We start from the raw sequence: 20323 nt of genomic DNA, 5'->3' as shown, positions 1-20323 counted from the left end.
ATGTAGATCTAGATGAAGAGGGGGTAGATAGAGAAGTAAAGAAGAGAAAAGGGGATAGTTAATGATTGGTAACAGAGAGAAAGATAAAGTACATCAAACAAGGTAGAGAAGATTGAAGTAGATAAAGGAGCAGTAGAAAGAGAGGGAAGAGAAAGGGGGATGATAAAGGGAGCTGAGGTGAAGAGTAAGTTAGAGGGGTAGACAGAGCAATAGAGAGAAAGGGGAGGCCAGGTTGGAAGAGAAAGAAGATTGCAGAAGAGCTAGGCGAGGAGAGACAGAGTGGTAGATAAAAAAGAGTGTTGACTTAGAGGGAGAGGGTAGAAAACTCGTGATAGAGATTTTAACAGATGTGAGTCAGAGGGAGATGGATCATTTTACTCGGAGTAAGGTGAGGTCACTCTGAAACTTTCCACTTTGCCCATATCCTAAATCATCTCCGAACTTTCGGTTTCTTAGTCCATTTTCTCCTCCCTAATATTTATTTTGTTAATTACTGATAACACTTGTATCAAAAGTTCTTTATGTCCAAATTTTTGTAACACAAACCTGAAGCAAAGTGTTAAGGTGAGATTTATTATCTAATGCAAATTCGTATTTGCATTGGCTTGCATCCTAAAGTAACACAAAGTTGCACAATACGCTGCCCTACGTTACTTTGTGCCATCTGTGGTGCATGGGTATTCCCATGCAACCACCCATCAGTATTGACACAAATATCGTTCTGCAAAAAATCTTAGGCAGTGATTTGCACCAAAATTCTACTCCTCCTTGAGGCAGGCCCAATGAGAAAAACATTTTCATTAACCTCAGTTTTCCTTCTTTGTATATGTGCCTCATTGTACAGCACATATGCAAAGTGGGAAAAGACTTAAAGCATAGTTTTTCTATTGGAAAGGACCCCTTCCAGTGCCAAACCTATGTTTTAGAGAAATCAAATGCTCTTACAGTGTGGCGCAAGGGTGTCTCTATTGGCGCATACCTGCCAAAAATGTGTCATCGCAGGCAGGGAAAACAGTGCTACATCTTAGTAAATATGACGCTATTCTGCTCTCTACCTTTCATGCAGCGCAGCAACTTTAGTTGCTGCATGGCATTGCCTGACTTCTAAGTAAATCTGGCCCCAACTGTGCTTAATTTGTAAAAGAATAACTGCAGACCACAACGTTTTGCTCAGAAGCCCTTGACCTTTGCTACTAGATACTAAGGCTGCACAGTCTTGATTCCACCTCATGCCTCTTCTATCCACCACCAGGCACTCCTTTCCCCTTAATCTCACTCTTGCAGGTTCATTTTCACCCATGCTGGTTCCCTTTGTCACTGTTTTTACGTGTTTTGCTTCCTCTCCTTATCCCCTTTTGTGTTTCTCTTTCTTCGCCTGAGTCAAAGTCTGAAGGGGAAATTAAGTCCCAGTTCCCAAACATGAGTGCCAGTGGGTCCAACTGCAACCACCGAGTCAAATTAAGCTCTGCTTTTAGATGGCTTTGGACCAAAATCCGCGCTTATACACATAAAGGGCACTGACTGGAGTGAAAAAGTCAGAGGTTAAGTAGAGGCTGTCTGTGCTTCATTAAGTAGTGAAATGGGTAATTAATTAGATGGGACATCTGGTCGTATCTTGTAGTCACAATGTTTGTAAGCATGCATGTTGGTACATCAAGAGAAATAGCTGTTCAATATGTTTGTCTGTATGCAGGTGAGGTGAACGTTTATAGCACAAATGTAGCTACAAAGAAAGTCGGGCTACAGTGCATCAAGAGATTGTAAGGGAAGGAAGGTTTGTGCGTGACAGAAGCAGATAAACTAGTTCACTGCTGTCCATGGAGCCTGTACTTGTATCTGTGCAGACACACGCACCATTTTTCAGCAAAGTTAGCTTTTTTTAAATTAACTCTTTTTAATAATTCCTGTTAGACCTGGCATCATTGGTGTGGGTTTCCCCTGTATTTGTGCCTTAACCTCCTGTGTTTTTGCTGTGTGTTGGACTCCATTTGGCTGATCTAGATGCTTTGGACACTGCCACTGCTGTTTAGTGCCAAAGTGCAAGTGCTCCCTGTGTAACTTATTGTTATGGATTGGTGATTCCATGATTGGCATATTTGATTTACTAGTCAGTCCCTAGTACAGTGCACTGTGTGTGCCCATGGCCTGTAAATCAAATGCTGCTAGTGGGCTGCAGCACTGATTGTGCCACCCACATAAGCAGCCTGTAAATGTAATTCAGGCCTGCCATTGCAGAGCCTGTGTGCAGTCTGGTACTGCCATGCCGACTTGCCAAGTGCACCCACTTGCCAAGCCCTACCCTCCCCTTTTCTTACTTGTTAGTCACCCTTAAGGTAGGCTCAAGGTGCCCCTGTGGGCAGGGTGCAGTGTATGTGAAAGGTAGGGCATGCCCGGGTGTGTGTGTGGCATGTCTTCATAGTGAAATACTGCCAATTTAGTTTTTCTCTATTGCAAGTCTACCTGTTCCCATAGGATAGAATGGGGCGTTTGCTTATAGCATCTTATATACATAACTACCCCTGGGAACAAGGTAGGAAAATAAAGTTTAGTATGCCTGAACTCAGATTGTTAAAATACATCTTTTAGTGAGGGTGATTTTTACATTCTGTGTTTGAAATTACCACTTTTATAGAGTAGGTATTTTACTTGCTTAGCCATCCAGTGTGCCACTGCTAGGTTTGTGTATTGCATGTCTGGCTTTGGATGACAGGGGCTGGGGAGGGGCAGTGGCGCTAGAGAGTCTGAGTCAGGGCTGGGCTGAATAGACCTGGGCTGCATTTAGAGTAGGTGGAGGAGATTTCCTTTCACCTGAATGGACCTGGCCTGCCTTCCACAATGCTGTCTCCACCTCCTGCCAGGAAGCTGCACCAGAGAGGAAAGATCTGGTTTTGACCAAGCAAAGGGCTTCTCTGCCACCAAAGAACAAAGGTTTTTGCAGAATAAATAGAGGGGCCTAGACTCCAGACTTTTAGATCACTTCTGGGAATCAAAAGAAACCTTTGCCAAGGAGAAGAGCTTGAGAAGCTGAGGAGGAATACTGCCCCTGTTCTGTTTGCTGTCCGGGGTTGGCCTGCAGTGGCTGTTTACTGTCAAGGACAGGAGAAAGGACTTTGCTGTTCGCTGTGTCCCATGCTTGAGGAAGATCTCCAAGGCCTTGAAACTGAGCTTGCATCCTGTTCTGAAGTCTCAGGGACAAAGAGACTTCAAAACCAGCTCCCCTGAACTTCCTTGCTGGGAGTTCTGACCTGCAAAGAGGTGCCTGCTGTTGTTCTGGACTTCTAGAGACTGTTTGCCGCTGGGAGCTGGAAAATCAACGCAACACGGAAAAATCGCCGCACGCCGCATCGAGTGCAATGATCTCTGAAGTTTGAGATCACCGCCCGATTCCGATGCAAGCCCTACTGTGTAGCTGCAAGAATCCCACATCATCCCGGATTGTCGCATTGCATTGAGGCGCCAAGTCTGCTGCATCATTGGGGGACGCAGTAAGAAACCGACTCATCACCTCCCTGCGCAGTAAGAAACCAGAGCATCACCTCCTCTCCGGTAAGGAACCAACACATCACCTCCCCCGCGCAGCAGTAAGAAACTGATGCATCACCTCCCCCAGAGCAAGGAACCGACACATCACCTTCCCTGAGTGTAAGGAACCGACACATCACTTTTCCTGCGGCCCATTTGTTTGCGTGACGTATCCAAGGTACTTTGTGTGAAAAGTGTTGCATCTGCAATTTGCTTTGAACTGTACTATTTCTACCATCTGAAAGTCATATGTTTATTACTTTATTTTGGATTTTTGTAGTTTGGTCTTGTTTTGGTTTAGATAAAGATTACTTATTTTTCTAAACTGGTGTGGTGTCCATTTGTAGTGTTTTCACTGTATCACTGTATGTGTTCACAAATGCTTTACACTCTGCCTCTGAGATAAGCCTGCCTGCTCGTGCCAAGCTACTAAGTGGGTGAGCAGGGGTTATTTAGGAGTGTATCCCCATTACCCTGACTAGAAGCAAGGGTCCCTATCTGGACAAAGTTACCTACCTCTGCCAACTAGAGACCTCCATTTCTAACTATTTCCCTTGCAGAATTTTCTAAAAATCCCAGACTGTGTATTTTGCTCTGTATTTTTGGGGCGTTGGCTCCTGGGAGTAAAGAGGTGTAAGTAAACGGTGTAGTAAGTATGTATTGCTAAACGTTCTTTGTTTACTTTTACAGTTTGCGCAGTTGGTGTCCACGTATAAGGCCTTGGGCCCAGAGAAGTTCCCTCTGATCGAACAGACATTTTACCCAGACCACAGGGAAATGGTAGGTGTACACAAATTACTACTTTAACTGTTTGCATCCTAGCACAACGATTATAATGTGTTTTCGCCTTACATGACACTGCTGTGGATTTTACTTGCTATCGCAGAGCGCTGCCTTCTGCAGATTTGCTTGTTGTTCAGGCGCTCAAGTGATTATAGAGAGGTACTGATGCGGACAAAATATTCATCGGGCTCAATACAGAGCCAGAAGAGGCCCTTGAAATTGAATACAGATAAACTTGTTGAGATGGTGTCTGGATAATTTGCTATCATTATATTGCCTGCGCTCGTACAAGTTAAAGGCATTGGATTGAATATGGCTGTGAAACATGTCCTTATTTTGTATTCAAGGGCATCATAGTTGTACGCATTTTGCAAAGTCGTGCTTGTACTTTTTGGGGTTTTTTGGTGACATGATCGAAATCTTAAGTCATTTCTGGATTTTATTTTTTTGTATTTTGTGTGATGTTTTTCTTCCACGCTCTTTTCATCCCGAATACTTTTTAGAACCGGATAGAAATTATGGAACAGACCTGTGCTATGGTTGCAAATCATTTTCTTCTGGAACCAGTCAGCATTTCATGAGTTTTTAGCAAACGAGGTATAGCCGCAAATACAGTTCTGACGCAGATGATCGGCCAAAGGTATTTTGCATAATGTCCAATTTCACCCTCCCAAATTTGTCGAATTAGGGTTGGACTGGGACAGAAAATAGGCTCCGGTACCAAAATAAAAGTGGCCTGCATTGGAGAATTAGAAAGCTAAAAAAAAAAAAAAGTGGCCTATGTTTGCAAAGTGGAACAGTTTTGAATGTTTAAGGACACGCTGCATAAGCAAGGTATGCAAGGTTTTGAAGACTGCATGGATTTGAGCTTGCTACAGGCAATGTCTGTGGTAATATCAGGAAAACCAACGGTAAAAACTGGCCCACCAAACTTTAAAACAGGCACACAAACAGCCAGAAAACTTGCCCACACACTGACCTGTAGGACCAGCCCTTCTGGCCATGCCTGGTTGCTCTATAGGTGAGTCCGACCCTGTCTAGACTGTCTGAAGGCATTTCTTGTATAAGAATTATCTGTAGTTCCTGCTCGCATGCCTTTCGCTTGTTATTTACCAACGGTATTTGAACAGTTCCATCAAACACCATAAATCAATTAGAGCAAGATAATAACCGATAGAAAGGGTATTCCTTCAAATTGCACATACAACCATATAAGGATATATAAGATTGAATACAACCTCAAATTGCATCAGCTTTAAGTTGAAGATATGGAGGAATGTGGGATCGATTAGCCATAGTCTCTACAGACTTCAGTCGCCATGTCGAAAAGATTGATGCCAGTATAACATGAATGAGACAACACTTGGCTTTGGTGTCTTTATGGGATAATGAATTGCTTGGAATTTTGTTTGTATGCAACTGCCTTCCACACATATACATTTTATGCGCATTGGGCCCATGCATGAACTCATAAAACGAGTAAGCAATTTGATAAAGCTATCTCCATGATCTTAAGCATCAATTACTCACAGCTCATTAAGGTTAACACATTCACCTAACATGTGAGTTCCCATTTACTGAACTCAACAAACTTCTTCAGATACCTGAATCACACTTTGAAACCCCAGAACCATTCTGAAAGTCACCTATGAATGTACTGTGATTCCTTGAGTTTACTGAAATTGTTAAAAAAAAAAAATAGCTCCTCTCTGAAATGTATATGATCTGTTGAATAAGGAATTAATGCAGACAGGTCAGTGTTCTTGGTACATACATTGTATTTATGCATCCCGATTTGGACCAGGGACCCAGTTCTCCGACTGACTGTGGAGGTTTTAGACAAAGAACATTGAATTTTGATTTTTGGAATCTGGGTTGTAAGTTACATTGCTACAGATATTCAGATGGTTGATGTGCGCTAGTGAGCTACTGGCCTGCAGAATTAATCTGTAAAAAATAATTTATAGCACAAGATCTGATGGTGTCTGTTTGCTTCACACTTACAATGTGCCCTTTATTACTCCTCGGGGAATGTGGCTATTTTAATCGCAGGGCAATTAGCATAATGTTTGCTCGATATTAAGGAATGAAGCAGTTGTCTCTCTCTTGGGTAATTGATTTTTTGTTTGTGGTTTGAAATTTCTTCACAATAAAGATGCTGGCTTTTTCCTATAGAGATTTAATAGGAAATATATATATGGTATAAAGTACCTACTGTTGTACATTATGTGGATATTGAAGTCACAGAGGAGTTCCATGACCATATAGAGGAACGAGGACGAGGGCAAAGAACCAAAATAATGTAATGGATTGCAGGCTCCCATCAAGTGCACATGCATTATGTAAGCTCCCACAATGCATCAAATTCCCACTGAGGCATGCTAAAGACCATCCTGAAGTATCATTGGCTCCTCCTTCACTCACATCTAACCAGCAAAGGCTCAGAATAAAGTTTAATCTATGAGAGGTGCTGGAAAGATTTAGGCGTCAATATTTCCCGAAGCAATGCAGTCAATACACCAGAAAGCTTTAGGTCTGAAGCAGAGCTGTTTAATGAAGAAATACTAATTACCACTAACAGGTTGAAAAACGTACAACAGAGAATACCTGGTAAAGAAAATGTACTAATTTATCATAGTCAACGAGGACAACCCTTACAATGGATGTTTTATAGTACCCAATGTAAGTCTATTAAAAACACTTTAGCTAGCTCTGGATTAAGAGTACATTGAAGTGATGTGTTGAATTTCTGATGCAGCAATAGGGGTAGGGACTAGTGGAAAAACCTACCTTTACAATTGGGCACTTTAAGTTGTCAGCTCAGATCTGACTTTAATTGGGGATCCACAACTTTGGATAAACAGAAGTGAAGACCGAGGTAAGCCTTTGCAGACTGAAACCGCTAAAATGGATGACATTCATCTATGGCACCCTCAAACTCGGTCCATTGCACAAAAGTCCAGGACTCGAGGCAGTGTCCATAATGACCTGGAGTGAGGTTGACAGCTTAGCTTACAGGTGATTGGCAGTTTTTCTCCTGTGATTTCCAGGGATTCCAATACGTTGGGGAACTTACAAAAATTCCCAGGACAGCAAATCGAAATGTAAGAAAAATGGTAATGTTTCATATGTACATCTTACTCTAAACCAATGACTTCACGGTGATGGAAAACCCATTTGTTTACCTTTCGAGTTTTAATGGGAGAACGCATCATCACATTTGTGTTCCTTTTCTTCATCCCTGTGAAGAACCTCTTCTCGTGACCATATGCTTGGCATGCTGTGCGTTTAAAGAGCAAGTTACCATGAATAAAGGGCATCATTCAGGCCAGTTTATAACGCATGCTGTGCTGTATAATGTCCAGGTTACCATGTATTAAGGGCATCATTCAGGCCAGTCTGTAAACTACATAGTGAGGTATAAAGGCCAGGTTGCTGTGTATAAAGTGCACTATTCAGGCCAGGTTATAAAGCATAAAAGGCCAGGTTACCATACATAAAGTGCATTATTCAGGCCAGGTCATAAAGCATACTGTGCAGCATAATTGACAGGTTAACTTGTATAACGTGTTGTCATTCAGGCCAGTTTATAAAACATGCTGTGTGGTATAAAGACCAGGTTACCATGTATAAACTGCATCATTCTGGCCAGTTTGGAATCACTTCGACTCTGTGGGAATTTCGATGAAATTGGTTTAATTGTTTTGGACTACTGGATCTACAGTTTGATGTTCCCGGCTTTTGCCTTAACCGGCAGTGAAGCTTGAGTCTGGGGCGCGACAACGCAACAGCTTTTTACATGAAGGCCGGATTACCATATTTAAATTGCATCATTTTGGCCAGTTTGCAAAGCTTGCTGTGCTGTATAAAGGCCAGGTTACCATCTAGAAAGTGCAGCTTTCAGGCACGATTATAATGCATGCTGTGCGGTATAAAGGCAAGAATACTGTGTATAAGGTGCATCTTTCAGGACAATTTATTCAGCATGTTGTGCAGTATAAAGGCCAGGGAACCTTGTGTAAAGTGCATCATTCAGGCCACTTGATAAAGCACGCTATGCAGCATAAAGGCCAGGTTACCATTTAAAAGTGTGCCATTCAGACCAGTTTATAAAGCATGCTGTGCAGTATAAAAGCCAATTTACCATTTCTAATGTGCATCATTCAGGCTACTTTATAAAGCATGCTGTGCAGTATAAAGGGCAGGTTACCATTTATAAAGTGCATCATTCAGGCCAGTTTATAAAGCATGATGTGCACTATAAAGTCCAGATTATCATTTATAGAGTGCATTATTCAGTCTAGATTATAATCTATATAGTGCAGTAAAAGGACCAGAGTACCATATATAAAGTGCATAATTCAGGCTATGTTCTAAAGTATACAGTGCAGTATAAAGAGTAAGTTACCATTTATAAAGTACATTTTTTAGGCCAGATTGTAAAGTGTACAGTGCATTATAAAGGCCAGTTTACCTTTTATAAAGTGCATAATTCAAGCTATGTTGTAAAGGATACAGTGCGGTTTAAAAACCAGGTTATCATGTATAAAGTGCAATATTCAGGCCTTGTTGTAAAGTATACAGTGTGGTCTAAAGGCCAGGTTGCTATATATAAAGTATATCATTCAGACCAGGTTATAAATCATGCTTTGCAGCATAAATATCTGGTTACCTTTTATAAAGTGCATCATTCCGGCCAGTTTATACCTATACAGTGAGGTAGAAAGGCTAGATTACCATTTCTGTTGTGCATTATTCAAGCCAGGTAATAAAACTATACAGTGCAGCAGGAATAACAGGTTACCATGTATAAAGTGCATCATCCAGTCCAGATTGTAAAGGATACAGTGCAAAAGAAAGGCTAGGACAGGTTACTTTATATAAAGTGCATCATTCGGGCCCTGTTGCTATCAGTTACGAATGACAGGCACGTTTGTAAACTGTAAAAACTGTAACGTGCTGCAAGCCAAAGGCTTTCAATTCATTGCAGGGCATTTTACAAACTGAAATCAGCACCGGAGATCAAATTGAAAATATCAGCAGCCTTGTACAAATTGTAATGCGCAGAAGACATGCCCAATTACAAACTCTTTTGTGCACCAAACGTACCGGTTGGAGCTGTGCTGTGCAGTAGGCAGGCATGATTCTAAATTGCAAGGACAGGTCAGTTTTTGCAGCAGAATGTGCAGCCATTAGGGCTGGTTTTAAGGTGCAATGTGTAGAGCGTGGTCATAGAAAAAGTAACTCGGAGGTGGACTCGCCACAGCTAGAAACTGGTTGCCCCACCGGGAGTACATTACAAACTAATCTAAACTACAAAACGTTCGGGGTAGATCGAAGGATGGGAACAGATGTGGAAAGTCTGTTGCAATTGGCAGTGAGCCCCAAGGCAGGGATACAAGCCGAGGATACTGATAGTGGCATGGGGCATACCCTTTGATTGGTCCTATGCCTCCTCAGGATGTGTTAGTCCCAGACCCACAAATGGAGCCCTTGCCTCCGTTGGACCTTTCTCAACAAAGGCCTAGGGCTTGGAAGGTAGAGTGCTTTCTTCTTAGCTGTGGATCAAATCCTATTACTTTAGGTATATGATACCCCCTGTTTTTTGGGGAAAGGGGTAGTCATCCACTGCGCTAGCCACCTTCAATTTTAAAATGAGAATTTTACCTGTGGCAATCCCCTTGACAAACCTCAAGGTGCATTAATACACATAAACTACACCGGGTGTTTTTTCAAATACAAATAGTAAAAGAAATATGAAAAAATGTGAAAGAGACGAGATAGCACCTCACGTGCGCACCACCAATTGAGCCTGCTGAGTGGTACTCATCAGCTCTGCCCAGTCTTATCATCATTGGTTGCCATCACGCTCCAAGAAATTATGAAAAAAGTGTCCAAAAATAAACCAAAGCTGTTAAGGTACGTGGTGAAGAAATCACATACCAAAAACGACTGAATAGTGAAAGTAAAAAGTTGAGGAGGATACACCCTCAATAGGTTCAAACTTTATTATTCCTTTGATGTGCACCCAAATCAACAATTAAAAAGGTTGCTTAATATGCATACCATTAAATAGTGCCAACATGTTTCATCGCCCAATCTTTTTTTGGCGATTTCATCAGGGCGGCTCCAGTCGCTTGGCACAGACACAGGACACTGTTAGAGTTTTTTCTCTCGGGGACTGCCAAAGGTAAAAAGGGGATAAAAACACACAAATCTCAGCTCATTCCACTACACCTATTACATATACGGGTATATGTTTTTCATTTGAATATATCCATTACCCTTAGTGAGCCATGGCCTCGCGTACCAGCTCACTCCAATGGGTCTTACGCGGGCTCCTTAAGTGAGTCCTCGCAGTGATTTTGCACTCAGCTGTAATGCGAATCTACAAAAAGAGTATTTTTGATATATATTCAAATTCCTCTTCTTCACCCAATCTTGTATTGGATGTAAAAACACACACTCTTGTATTAAATGTGAAAGCCAAGTAAAAGCCAAGACCCCCTTATTTGTTGGCTCTTTTTGGGGAGACCTAGCTACATATTCGTCCATGCTACAAGTTCACGTTAGAGGCAAGATACATAATCTATATTCAGACTCTCTGTATTGTCACCCATGGTACACACCAGCACATACACACCAGAACACACGGGACTCTACTTTTAACGGTGTCTGTGCTACTTATGAATTAGCCTGTTGGTCTCATATATATATCTCGGGGAGACATCACTTAATTCTGTTCCCCTAAGTGCGATGTTGGATTCCCTACCACCTTCGCCTTCCTATTGTTCATATATGGAAGATAACTAGTCCAAATCTACACCACAGAGTCATAACAACAATGGGTACTCAGCCTCACGTCTATGTCCCCACTCCCTCTCGGTAGCTCCTCCTTACCACCCAAAGCCTCACGGAGCTCCTTCTCTCTGCCGGTCACTCGTGGGCTGCTCCCCTCGCTCTTTATATACGGCCAGCAGCTGTTCTCTTGCGCGTCAATAATACGCGCCATCTTAGAATGGGGAGGTTCTTTATTTTCAATCTAGTTGTAACTGATACACAGAAAGGCGTCTATTCGAAATTCGTTATTTCATTGACATGTGTTTGTGAAAATAATGTGTGGGGGACCTCACGGGTGGAGTCGTAGGTAATAATTAACCTGTTTATATATATAAACACCTACGTTTTAGAGCATAGCTTTGGGCGCCATCTTGGATAGGGGTATTAGTCATACTTGATGATAATCGAAATGGTAATATTCCCCTTCATGCCAGTATTTTTACGGACTTTCTTATATCATAGATATCCATTTAGGGAAAAGCAATGTGGACACGGAAGTGGTTCATATTAGGTCTAAATCCCTGCAGATCTCTGTCCCAGTCTAATGTCACTATGAGCGCCATCTTTGAGTGGATATCTAGAAGATAGTGTTTATTTTGAAGGACTTGTGACTTATAGATACCCAATAATAGTTTTCAATGTGGTTCTATCTGTAGATGTTAGGTAGTCTGTAATAGAAACTTATTTCTTATATCATCTACTCCTAGCCAATGAGTTTAGATGGTGTTATAATCTACATATGTCCCCTCATTGCCTGGTGGAGATCGTATTCCTATGTTGCACTAGGTTCATAAATAGAGCTAAATTGGGGGGGTTTTGTATATGACCCAAAATAACTGGCCAAAGTAGGCAAACATCAAGCCAGAGAAACTCTATTACAGTCAGAACCAAAATGTTCTTCAAATGAAGTATGTCATCAGCCACTTTAGTATCTTGCCCTTCCCCACTCGATTTGGTCATTCAGCCCAAATTGGTCAGATTTCTCATGAAAAATCCATTTGGCTTCTTTTGAGGCCAATATATCCTCAATATTTTGGGATGTGTCCATTATTCTCTCAAGGACCACCCATGTAAAGGCGTGTTTCGTTTCGTGACAGTGTTGTACTAGCTTGGTCGTAAGTTTACCGGCTCTAATCGTACTGAGATGTTCTTGCATTCTGACCTTTACCTTCCTCGTTGTGAGCCCTATGTATTGTAGGTTACACTGGCAGGTCAGTCTGTACACCACATTTGCGGTATTACAGTTACTGAAATACTTCAAATACCATGTTTTACCTGAATTTAGAGTGACACTCTGTGTTTTCTTTGTCAGACCACATACGGAACAAGATCCGCATGGATAGTGTCCTGAGGGAATAGTCGACTCTGTCGACCTGGATGCCATTTTTACACGGGTGTGCACTAGTTTATCTCCTAGGTTGCTCGATCTTTTAAAGGCAAACCTGGGTGGGGGCATAGTAAAATCCTTGGTGGACAACAATGTCCAATGTTTACGTATGGACTGACGGATTTTGGTGGCCAAAGGGTCAAATGTCATGACTACAGGTAAACAATCATCTCTTGCTTTTTCTTTCTTCTGGAGTAGAACACTGCGGGGGGTGTTCATTGCTCTTTTTCTAGCATGTCTGATGATCTTCCGTGGATACTGTCTCATCTCCAATTTGGCACATAGTTCTTCTGATTGGTCCAAAAAAGTGGTGGTGGATGAACAGTTCCTACGGTATCGAAGAAACTGTCCCACGGGTAGATTATCCCTGAGTGCTCTAGGATGGTATGAGTTGTAACACAGGAGTGAATTCTTATCGGTTACTTTTTGGTGAACCTTGGAACACAATCTGTCCCCTTCTTCATAGATGTCCAAATCCAGGTACACCGCTGTATGGCTACTGTAGTTCCATGTGAACCTAAGGCTTGGGTCTTGGAGGTTGAGCCAATTGAGGAACTCCAATAGTCCATCTTCTGGTCCGGACCAGATACAGAACACGTCGTCTATATACCTCTTCCAGAGACGGATACTCTTCTGGAAGGGATTAGACAGATGGTATATGACGTGTTCCTCGAACTGGCCCACATAGATGCAGGCCAGACTGGGCGCCATTGTGGCGCCCATCGACGTGCCCGTTGTTTGGAGGTACATTTTGTCTTTGTAGCAGAAGTAGTTCCGGGTCAAAGCAAGCTCAATGCATTGAAGCACGAAGGACTGGGGAGCGTCATAGAACCACTCTTGCCCCTCAAGAGCATGCGCAGCTGCCACCAACGCAGCATCTTGAGGTATACAAGTATACAGTGACTCTATGTCGATGGTCACCATAAATTCATTACATTGCAGCAGGTAAGCACATTTATTTTTAGGAATTGCGGGCACATTGCACATGGCAGAAAAATTCAATAGCCCCGGCCCTGTTAAATAGGTGCCGGTGCTAAGCACCGGAAAGCACTGGCACAAATTAAGCACTGCCTTTCTGGATTCTTGTCCATCTTCCTATCAATCAAATCAGGTTTTCCCCTAGACCCGCTTCCTCCATTCAAGTTGGGGTTTCTTGATCCAGACTTGTTGCAAGTGGTCGTGGACTTGCTCAATTCTTCACTTCATGAGGGCTGTGCTCTACGGTCGTGAAAACATGCCATGGTCCTCCCACTTCTATAGAAGCCCAACTATGATCCAACAAATGGGACTAACTTTAGACCCATCTCCTTGCTGCCCATCTTTTCTTAAATTTCAGAAAAGTTTGTGGAAGTCCAGCATTTCCTTCACCCCTCTCAGTCAGGTTTCAGGGCCTGGCACAGTATGGATTCCACTCTCCTAGGAGTTACGGAACACCTAAAACAACTCCTAGATGACGGTGGTACAGCTGCACTGATTCTGTTAGATCTCAGCGCAGCCTTCGATACTGTGTCCCACTCCAGCTTGGTGGATAGAGTGGCAACACGGGGCCTTCATCATATTCATCAGAAGAAATGTCAGGGATCTGTGACTTGACCTCTGGAGTACCGTTGGGCTCGGCATTGAGCCCCATGTTGTTTAATCTGTATATTTGCCCTCTCATGGATGTGGTGGAGAGTTGCGGCTTGACACTGTATTTATTCGCAGATGACACAAAAAGTTGCTTCCCAGATGGCTAGCAGCTTGTTTAGACTCAACAATGATAAGACCGAGGTTATGGTGCTTGGTAGGAATCCACAGCTCTGGGGTTTACAACACTAGCCTGAGTCCCTAGGGACTCTCCCAACACTATCTCCCAAAGTAAAAAGCTTGGGGTTCTGGCTGCAATGAAAACCTCTTCATGCAACCCAAGTGGCCAAATTGTCCTTCACTTGTTTTGCCGTGATGAAGTGGGTGAGAAAGATCATTTGGATCATTCGTCACACAGCATAAAGAACACTGATTCAAGCCTTAATACTCTCACGAGTTGACTATGGTAACATTCTCTATTTGGGAATCGATAATCTATTCCTCACCTACAGGTAACGCAGAACTCAGCTGCGAGACTCCTGTATCGGCTCTTGAAGTATGCCCCGGCTTTGCCTCTCCTCTGTGAACTGCACTAGCTTCCAATTGAAAAGAGAGTTCAAATTAAAACTCTGTTTTATTTTCTTTTGTTTTTTTTTATCTTCAGGACATAAAAAAAAGATATTATTCCATCAATACAAAGAAAAAAGATAAATACCAAATACAGGCGATTATGAGTACAATACATCATTACAAAATACAGGTCCTGACAAGAAAAAAATGGAGGAACATGACAACCAGGGAAATATTATAGATACTGGCAAGTAGACACATAGCTACTTATTAGAAAGATAACATCTGAAGATCAAGCCATATGGTATTGGCCATGGGCCCCCAAATGCGATAGAATTTTTGCCCAGAGCGAACCCCCCGAGTTTTGGCTATAGCCCTTTCCCTTTCACATGTTTCATTTAACATTGCTCACCACTCTGATGCCCTGGGCGGTACCTTCGATATTCATACCCTTGCAATACAAAGTCGAGCTGTCACTATAATAACAGAAAAAAGAAGTCTTAAACAATGATGCGGCATATGCCTATAACGAAGCATTCTCCCCACCTCAGTTAATTGCAGGTTAATACCCAGTCGATCTGCTGCTATTTGATCAACCTCTTTCCAAAAAAGTGTCAAATCAGAACAAGTGACAAATAAATGCAAGTTACCTGCAGCAATTAATCTGTGTTTAGGGCACTTACCCTTATCACTTATGATAGTCCCCCTATCGGCTGACCACCAAGCTATTTGATCCGGAGTATAATATAGAATACAAATGGTTTTGAATTGCTGTAATTTTAGGTTGGTGGAGCACACAGCCTCATCTAGCACACCTAGTGCTTCTTCAAAATATACAGGAGTAATTTCCTGCCCTAATACCTCGCACCACTTAGATGCCAACTTCACACTACCTTTGCCCAGGCTTGAGAGAATAACTGGTAAGCCTGGCTAATAGTTAGCATTGTAGTTAAATGTAAATAGGTCATTGTGTTGGATTCCACCTCTGCATCCCTAAAGACAGTCTCTGACCTGTAGGTATTTATAAAACATCTTGAAGGTTCAAGTTGATGTTCTAGAACCTTCCCAACATGTTCCCCATACTCATATTGCAGGGCCATGTTTTTAGTAAATCTAGCCGCTATTTTATCTTTCAATATACTCCCCAACATAGCCCTTTTTTCAATCAAGGACAGCTATGTATGTGAGTGTGACTGTGTCGCCCCTTGCAGCTGAGCACCCAGCCTGGCCTCTGTAGCATGAGCAATTTCTAATTGCAGAATCGCATCACCAACCAACCTAAGAGCAGTGTATTTACTCTTATTCTGCCGAAAGATATACTGTTGAGTGATCCCCCTTATATAAGCTTTGAGCGTATCCCAGACTACAAGAGGGGAGGCAGAGCCTTCATTATGAAATAAGAAACCCATAATACTGTTCTTAACAAATGCCACATAATCTGTATCAGCCAACAAATATCGTGGGAAGGAAAACAGAAGCAATTGCCTGCTGGCAGGACCTATCGAGAATGACAGTAAGATAGGATTATGATCCGATACAATCTTAGGACATACGTCGCACCTGGCCAAACTCAGTATTCTAATGTTAACAAAAAGAATATTGATCCTAGAGTAATGCCTATGTGGTGCATTATGGTAAGTGTAGCCGGGCTTCGAAAGAGATAGTGATCGCCATACATCTTTAAGGTTGTGCAAGCACTCCATTTCTAAGATTGCTGAGCTTACTTTCCTCATCCTGAGACAGACCGGTTGATAGAATCTATTTTATGATCAAGGATACAATTAAAATCGCACATAACAACTAGCTCAACTTGCCAATCTAGCAATTCTAGTGCTAGAGTATCGATCATCTAAGGTTCATGGGAATTTGGTCCATAAATTGTATATAGCACAAACCTTGGATCTTTGATCAAAACCTAGCTTGAATATCATGTGAAGCCATGAGGAAGGTCTAATCGAATAATTTATCTGTCACAATGGCAACTCCTCTTAATAGAAACAGTCTGAGAGGTGCAGTCAAGTATCTTATAACCTGAGTGTCTCAAGAAATGTCTTGTCTTTATAAGCCAGATGAGTCTCGGTAAGGGCAACTATATGAGGCTTATAAATTCTAAGCTCCTCCTGAACCATCTGACATTTGTTAGCAGAATTTAAGCAGGCCACGTTCCAACACAGACACTTAATTACCTCCATGAAGCATAAAAAAGCAACCCCCCCAAAAATATGCTTATCTCCCCCACTTGCATTAGAACCTGAACAAGAAACAGTATTAGCAAGAAATTTGCACCCAGTCAGAGAACCCTACTAGAAAGAATGTCAAACATCCCAATAATCCCACTTTAGTCTATTCCCTTCAATGCCTTTTATGTATAACCACCTACTGCCCACCCCTGTCCCCACCTACAACCCCCAACCAACCCAGAGGGAGCCCCCCACACATTTCAGTTTCCTGAAAAAGGAATCACCCCACACAGGCTGTTGATAACATTGACAGCCAGTAAAGAGCAGAGGTACACCCCCGTGCTGCCTGCTATGAAGATAGCCCCCAGGGCGTGGATAACGTGAGACCTTAAAGATCCACAAAACAAGAGATAAATCCTCATTCATAGCCTAAAGTAAGAGAGGAGAAAAAATAAAGATCAACAGCCCCCCTCGTACCCACCCCTTAAATCTCTAGCCATCGCCTAGCACATCCATATCCCTTCTAGCTTCTGGCTTCTAAAGAAGAGAAAAAGAAGAAAAACACATAACAAAAGTGAAACTTGTGAAGCTAGACGAACAGTTGATTGACTGAGTTCAGGGACTATCTTCTGCGGGGCTCTTCCTACCCAAGGTCGCCCCAAGAACTAAGTATCTGCTGGGCCTCAATAGCCGCATGAAAAGTCCATATGTGACCTTCCTGTATAATTTTTAAGCGTGCTGGCTCTTGAAGAAATGCTTGAGCTCCAGCTGCTTTAATGGAGTCAATCAGCTGGCAAAGTTTCCAGCTCCGCGCCATTGTTTCCTTAGAGAGATCTGCCCTGACAACGAATGATAATGTACTGGCTGTACCGTGGTGGACCCGAAAAAAGACAGCTTGACATAACAGAAAGTTGCCAAAGTAAATAATCATAGGACGTGGATGTCGCTTGTTAGCTCGGGATTCATGGCTTAAGAATGGTGGAAGTCTATGAGCTTTTTAAATCTGCAAATCCCAGTCCTCCGGTATGCTGAATACTCTTAAATGATTCCTTTGCTGTCGATTTTCCAAGTCTTTAACCTTATCCTTGTGAAATAACAGTTGATCATCATGCAGCTTAGTGGTATTAGCTGTTGCTGCACTTTGATCTTCTGTGTGCGCCACATGTTGTTGCAGTTCAGTAATCTCTTGTGTCAGGCAAGCCACTTTGCTTGATACCTCAGACAATACTTGCTGTATCGAAGTACTGTCCACCTTAGCTTGGCTAAAGTATTCCTGTGTCTTTGCCCTCTGAGCGTGAAGCACCTGAAAAATCATATTTAGCGAAGGCTCATTATTAGAAAAAGTCTCTGTCGGTTTCAGGCAGGAGGAAGCCCTCTCTGTACCCACACTTCCGCCCCCAGATTTGGAGCTTTTAGATGTCTCCTGCGCTTGAAACTCGATGCCTAAAGTGGGTGTTGTTGGAGTAGGGATACCAGCACCAAGAGATGAGCCAGGCAGCCTTGATATTATGGCTCTCACTTCACCTTTACCAGTGACCTACTTACGGATAGGACTCGCCTTATCAGCCGTTTTTCCATCTGAATGCATCTTTAAGACACTTCTTAGTGTTTGACTTCCTTTTGGCACTATTCAAGACGCCAGCCTGTTTCTCCAGTTGTGTATCATTTGCCTTAGCAGAAGCACCGGAAATATCCCATCAAGCCACCAGAAATTGGAGTCAGCGAGGATGGAATCCCGGCTTCACCTAAGGAATTATTATTACATATGGAATCAGTGCATAAGTCAGAAGCCCAGCTACTTATTCACACACCAGCCACTGCCTTCGCTCCCTCCTTATCACTGTTTTCACGATTAGCTTCTGCTTGCATGCTAGCCTGTCCCCCATATATCTGCGGGGGACCTCCCCCAGGGTTTCCCCAACAACAACCTGAGCACGTCTCCCCTTGCCCGATGCTAGAATAGTTCCATCAGTGATAGTTTTATCAATTGTGTCGCGGTTAGTAAGACCCAACTGAGGCATAGCTGAGACGCAGCAGTCAGGAGCATCAGCAAATGGAGGAATATTTCCAGAAATAGCTACAGTAACGGAAGCAGTAGCAGTAGCGTTTGTACTGCCTAATGCTAGGACGGCCTGTGAGTTATTAGGGTTACCTTGTATCACTGTGCCATTCTCCACCATCCAAGCCTGATCGACCTCTTCACCTCTCCTATTGCTAGCGGCGTCAATGGCAACATTGTCGCCTTCGGATTCCAGCCGAACTGCTTCCAGCAGGGCATCCAACATAGTTTGCTCTAGTGTAGGGGCCACTACGCCACAGGTTTGCAGGATATCTGCCACTTTTCCTGAATGCAGCAACTTTAGGATGGGCTTTCACAGCTGTGAATTGTGCCCTTTAGCTACGTTAGCGGTGCGGCGACCTGTCGTCTCTGCCCGAGTCGGCTGAGTGGGCGCTTCCTCTTTTTCGGTCCTCTCGGTCTTCTCTGTCGGTATAAGAGCTACACCAGGTGCTCGTTAGGTTCTAGCCTCGTGCTGTGGAGCCATGTCTGCTGTGTGCAACACCGGAGTTAGACCAGTGCAGTTGAGGGCAGATTAACTCGACCCTGCCAGCCACCTCGCATCTCTGGTGAGTTGCAAGGAACGATGAGCTGTCTGTGTTAGTATCGGGAGCATGGAACCAAAGAAATCCTCTCAAGCCTCTCCAATCCAGTCCTGCTACCGCTGCAGTGTCGCCTGTATGGCAACCATTAAGAACCAAGCTGCCGTATCGCTGCTTACATCAATCCCATGCCGAGGATCAGCAAAAATCAAGCGGGAGCAACCGGAGGTACGTGCTCAGTCCTCCAACTTCCCTTTTACTGCAATTCACTCTTGTTTTATTTTCAAAGCCAGGGCTAGACTAGGCCCTCACTACATCCAGGGTCTGGAGACTCATTGTCTACCCAGGTGGACAATAAGATCCTGGAATAATGCTCTATGCTTGCGCCCAGAATGCACCTGGCACGCATAGGAGGTTGTTCCTTTGCAGAATTTAGGCCGTAAACTTTGGAATGCCCTCCCAAAATTCCTAAGACACTGTATATCTTTGCTGCAGTTTCGTAGGAGTATAAAGACCTGGTTATTCTAATCCACTAGTTAGACATTTCTACCTATGCTTAGCGCCGGGAAACCCGCTGGGTAGCCGTGTGTTCTATACGTGGAAATAATAATAATAATTTCCTTTCCTTCTCTACCGAAACCCACACCGTCATCACCCACTAGCAGACTGAGAGCTGGCCATGAACATGGAATGCATTTTCCTGTCAGTTACGAGCTGCAAAGACTTGAAGCTGGTGGAGAAGAATGTGTTTGAGAGCCGCACAGTGTGACCCGTGCTCCTCTTCCTCCCTCACATCTCTGGAGACCCCACATGATGAAGGAGAAAACTGATAATTTCTCATCAGTGGTTTCTCTACTTCAATCAGATCTCTAGAGAC

At 43.1% G+C, this 20323-nt stretch overlaps 1 protein-coding gene across 1 annotated transcript in view; it reads left to right on the top strand.

Annotated features, from left to right (window-relative positions):
* The window catches only part of SYN2 (synapsin II), a 1092985-nt gene that overhangs the window by 634215 nt on the left and 438447 nt on the right, over nucleotides 1-20323 (top strand). The window contains exon 5 of the mRNA XM_085624864.1: nucleotides 4213-4302. Coding sequence (XP_085480990.1) covers nucleotides 4213-4302 — 90 coding nt within the window. The remainder of the gene's footprint in view (nucleotides 1-4212; nucleotides 4303-20323) is intronic.

This window comes from Triturus cristatus, chromosome 9, assembly GCF_964204655.1.
Source record: "Triturus cristatus chromosome 9, aTriCri1.1, whole genome shotgun sequence".
In the NCBI taxonomy this organism is placed as follows: Eukaryota; Metazoa; Chordata; class Amphibia; order Caudata; family Salamandridae; genus Triturus; species Triturus cristatus.
The sequence above is the reverse complement of the archived record's forward strand: the minus strand, read 5'-3'. Positions and strand labels throughout refer to the sequence as shown.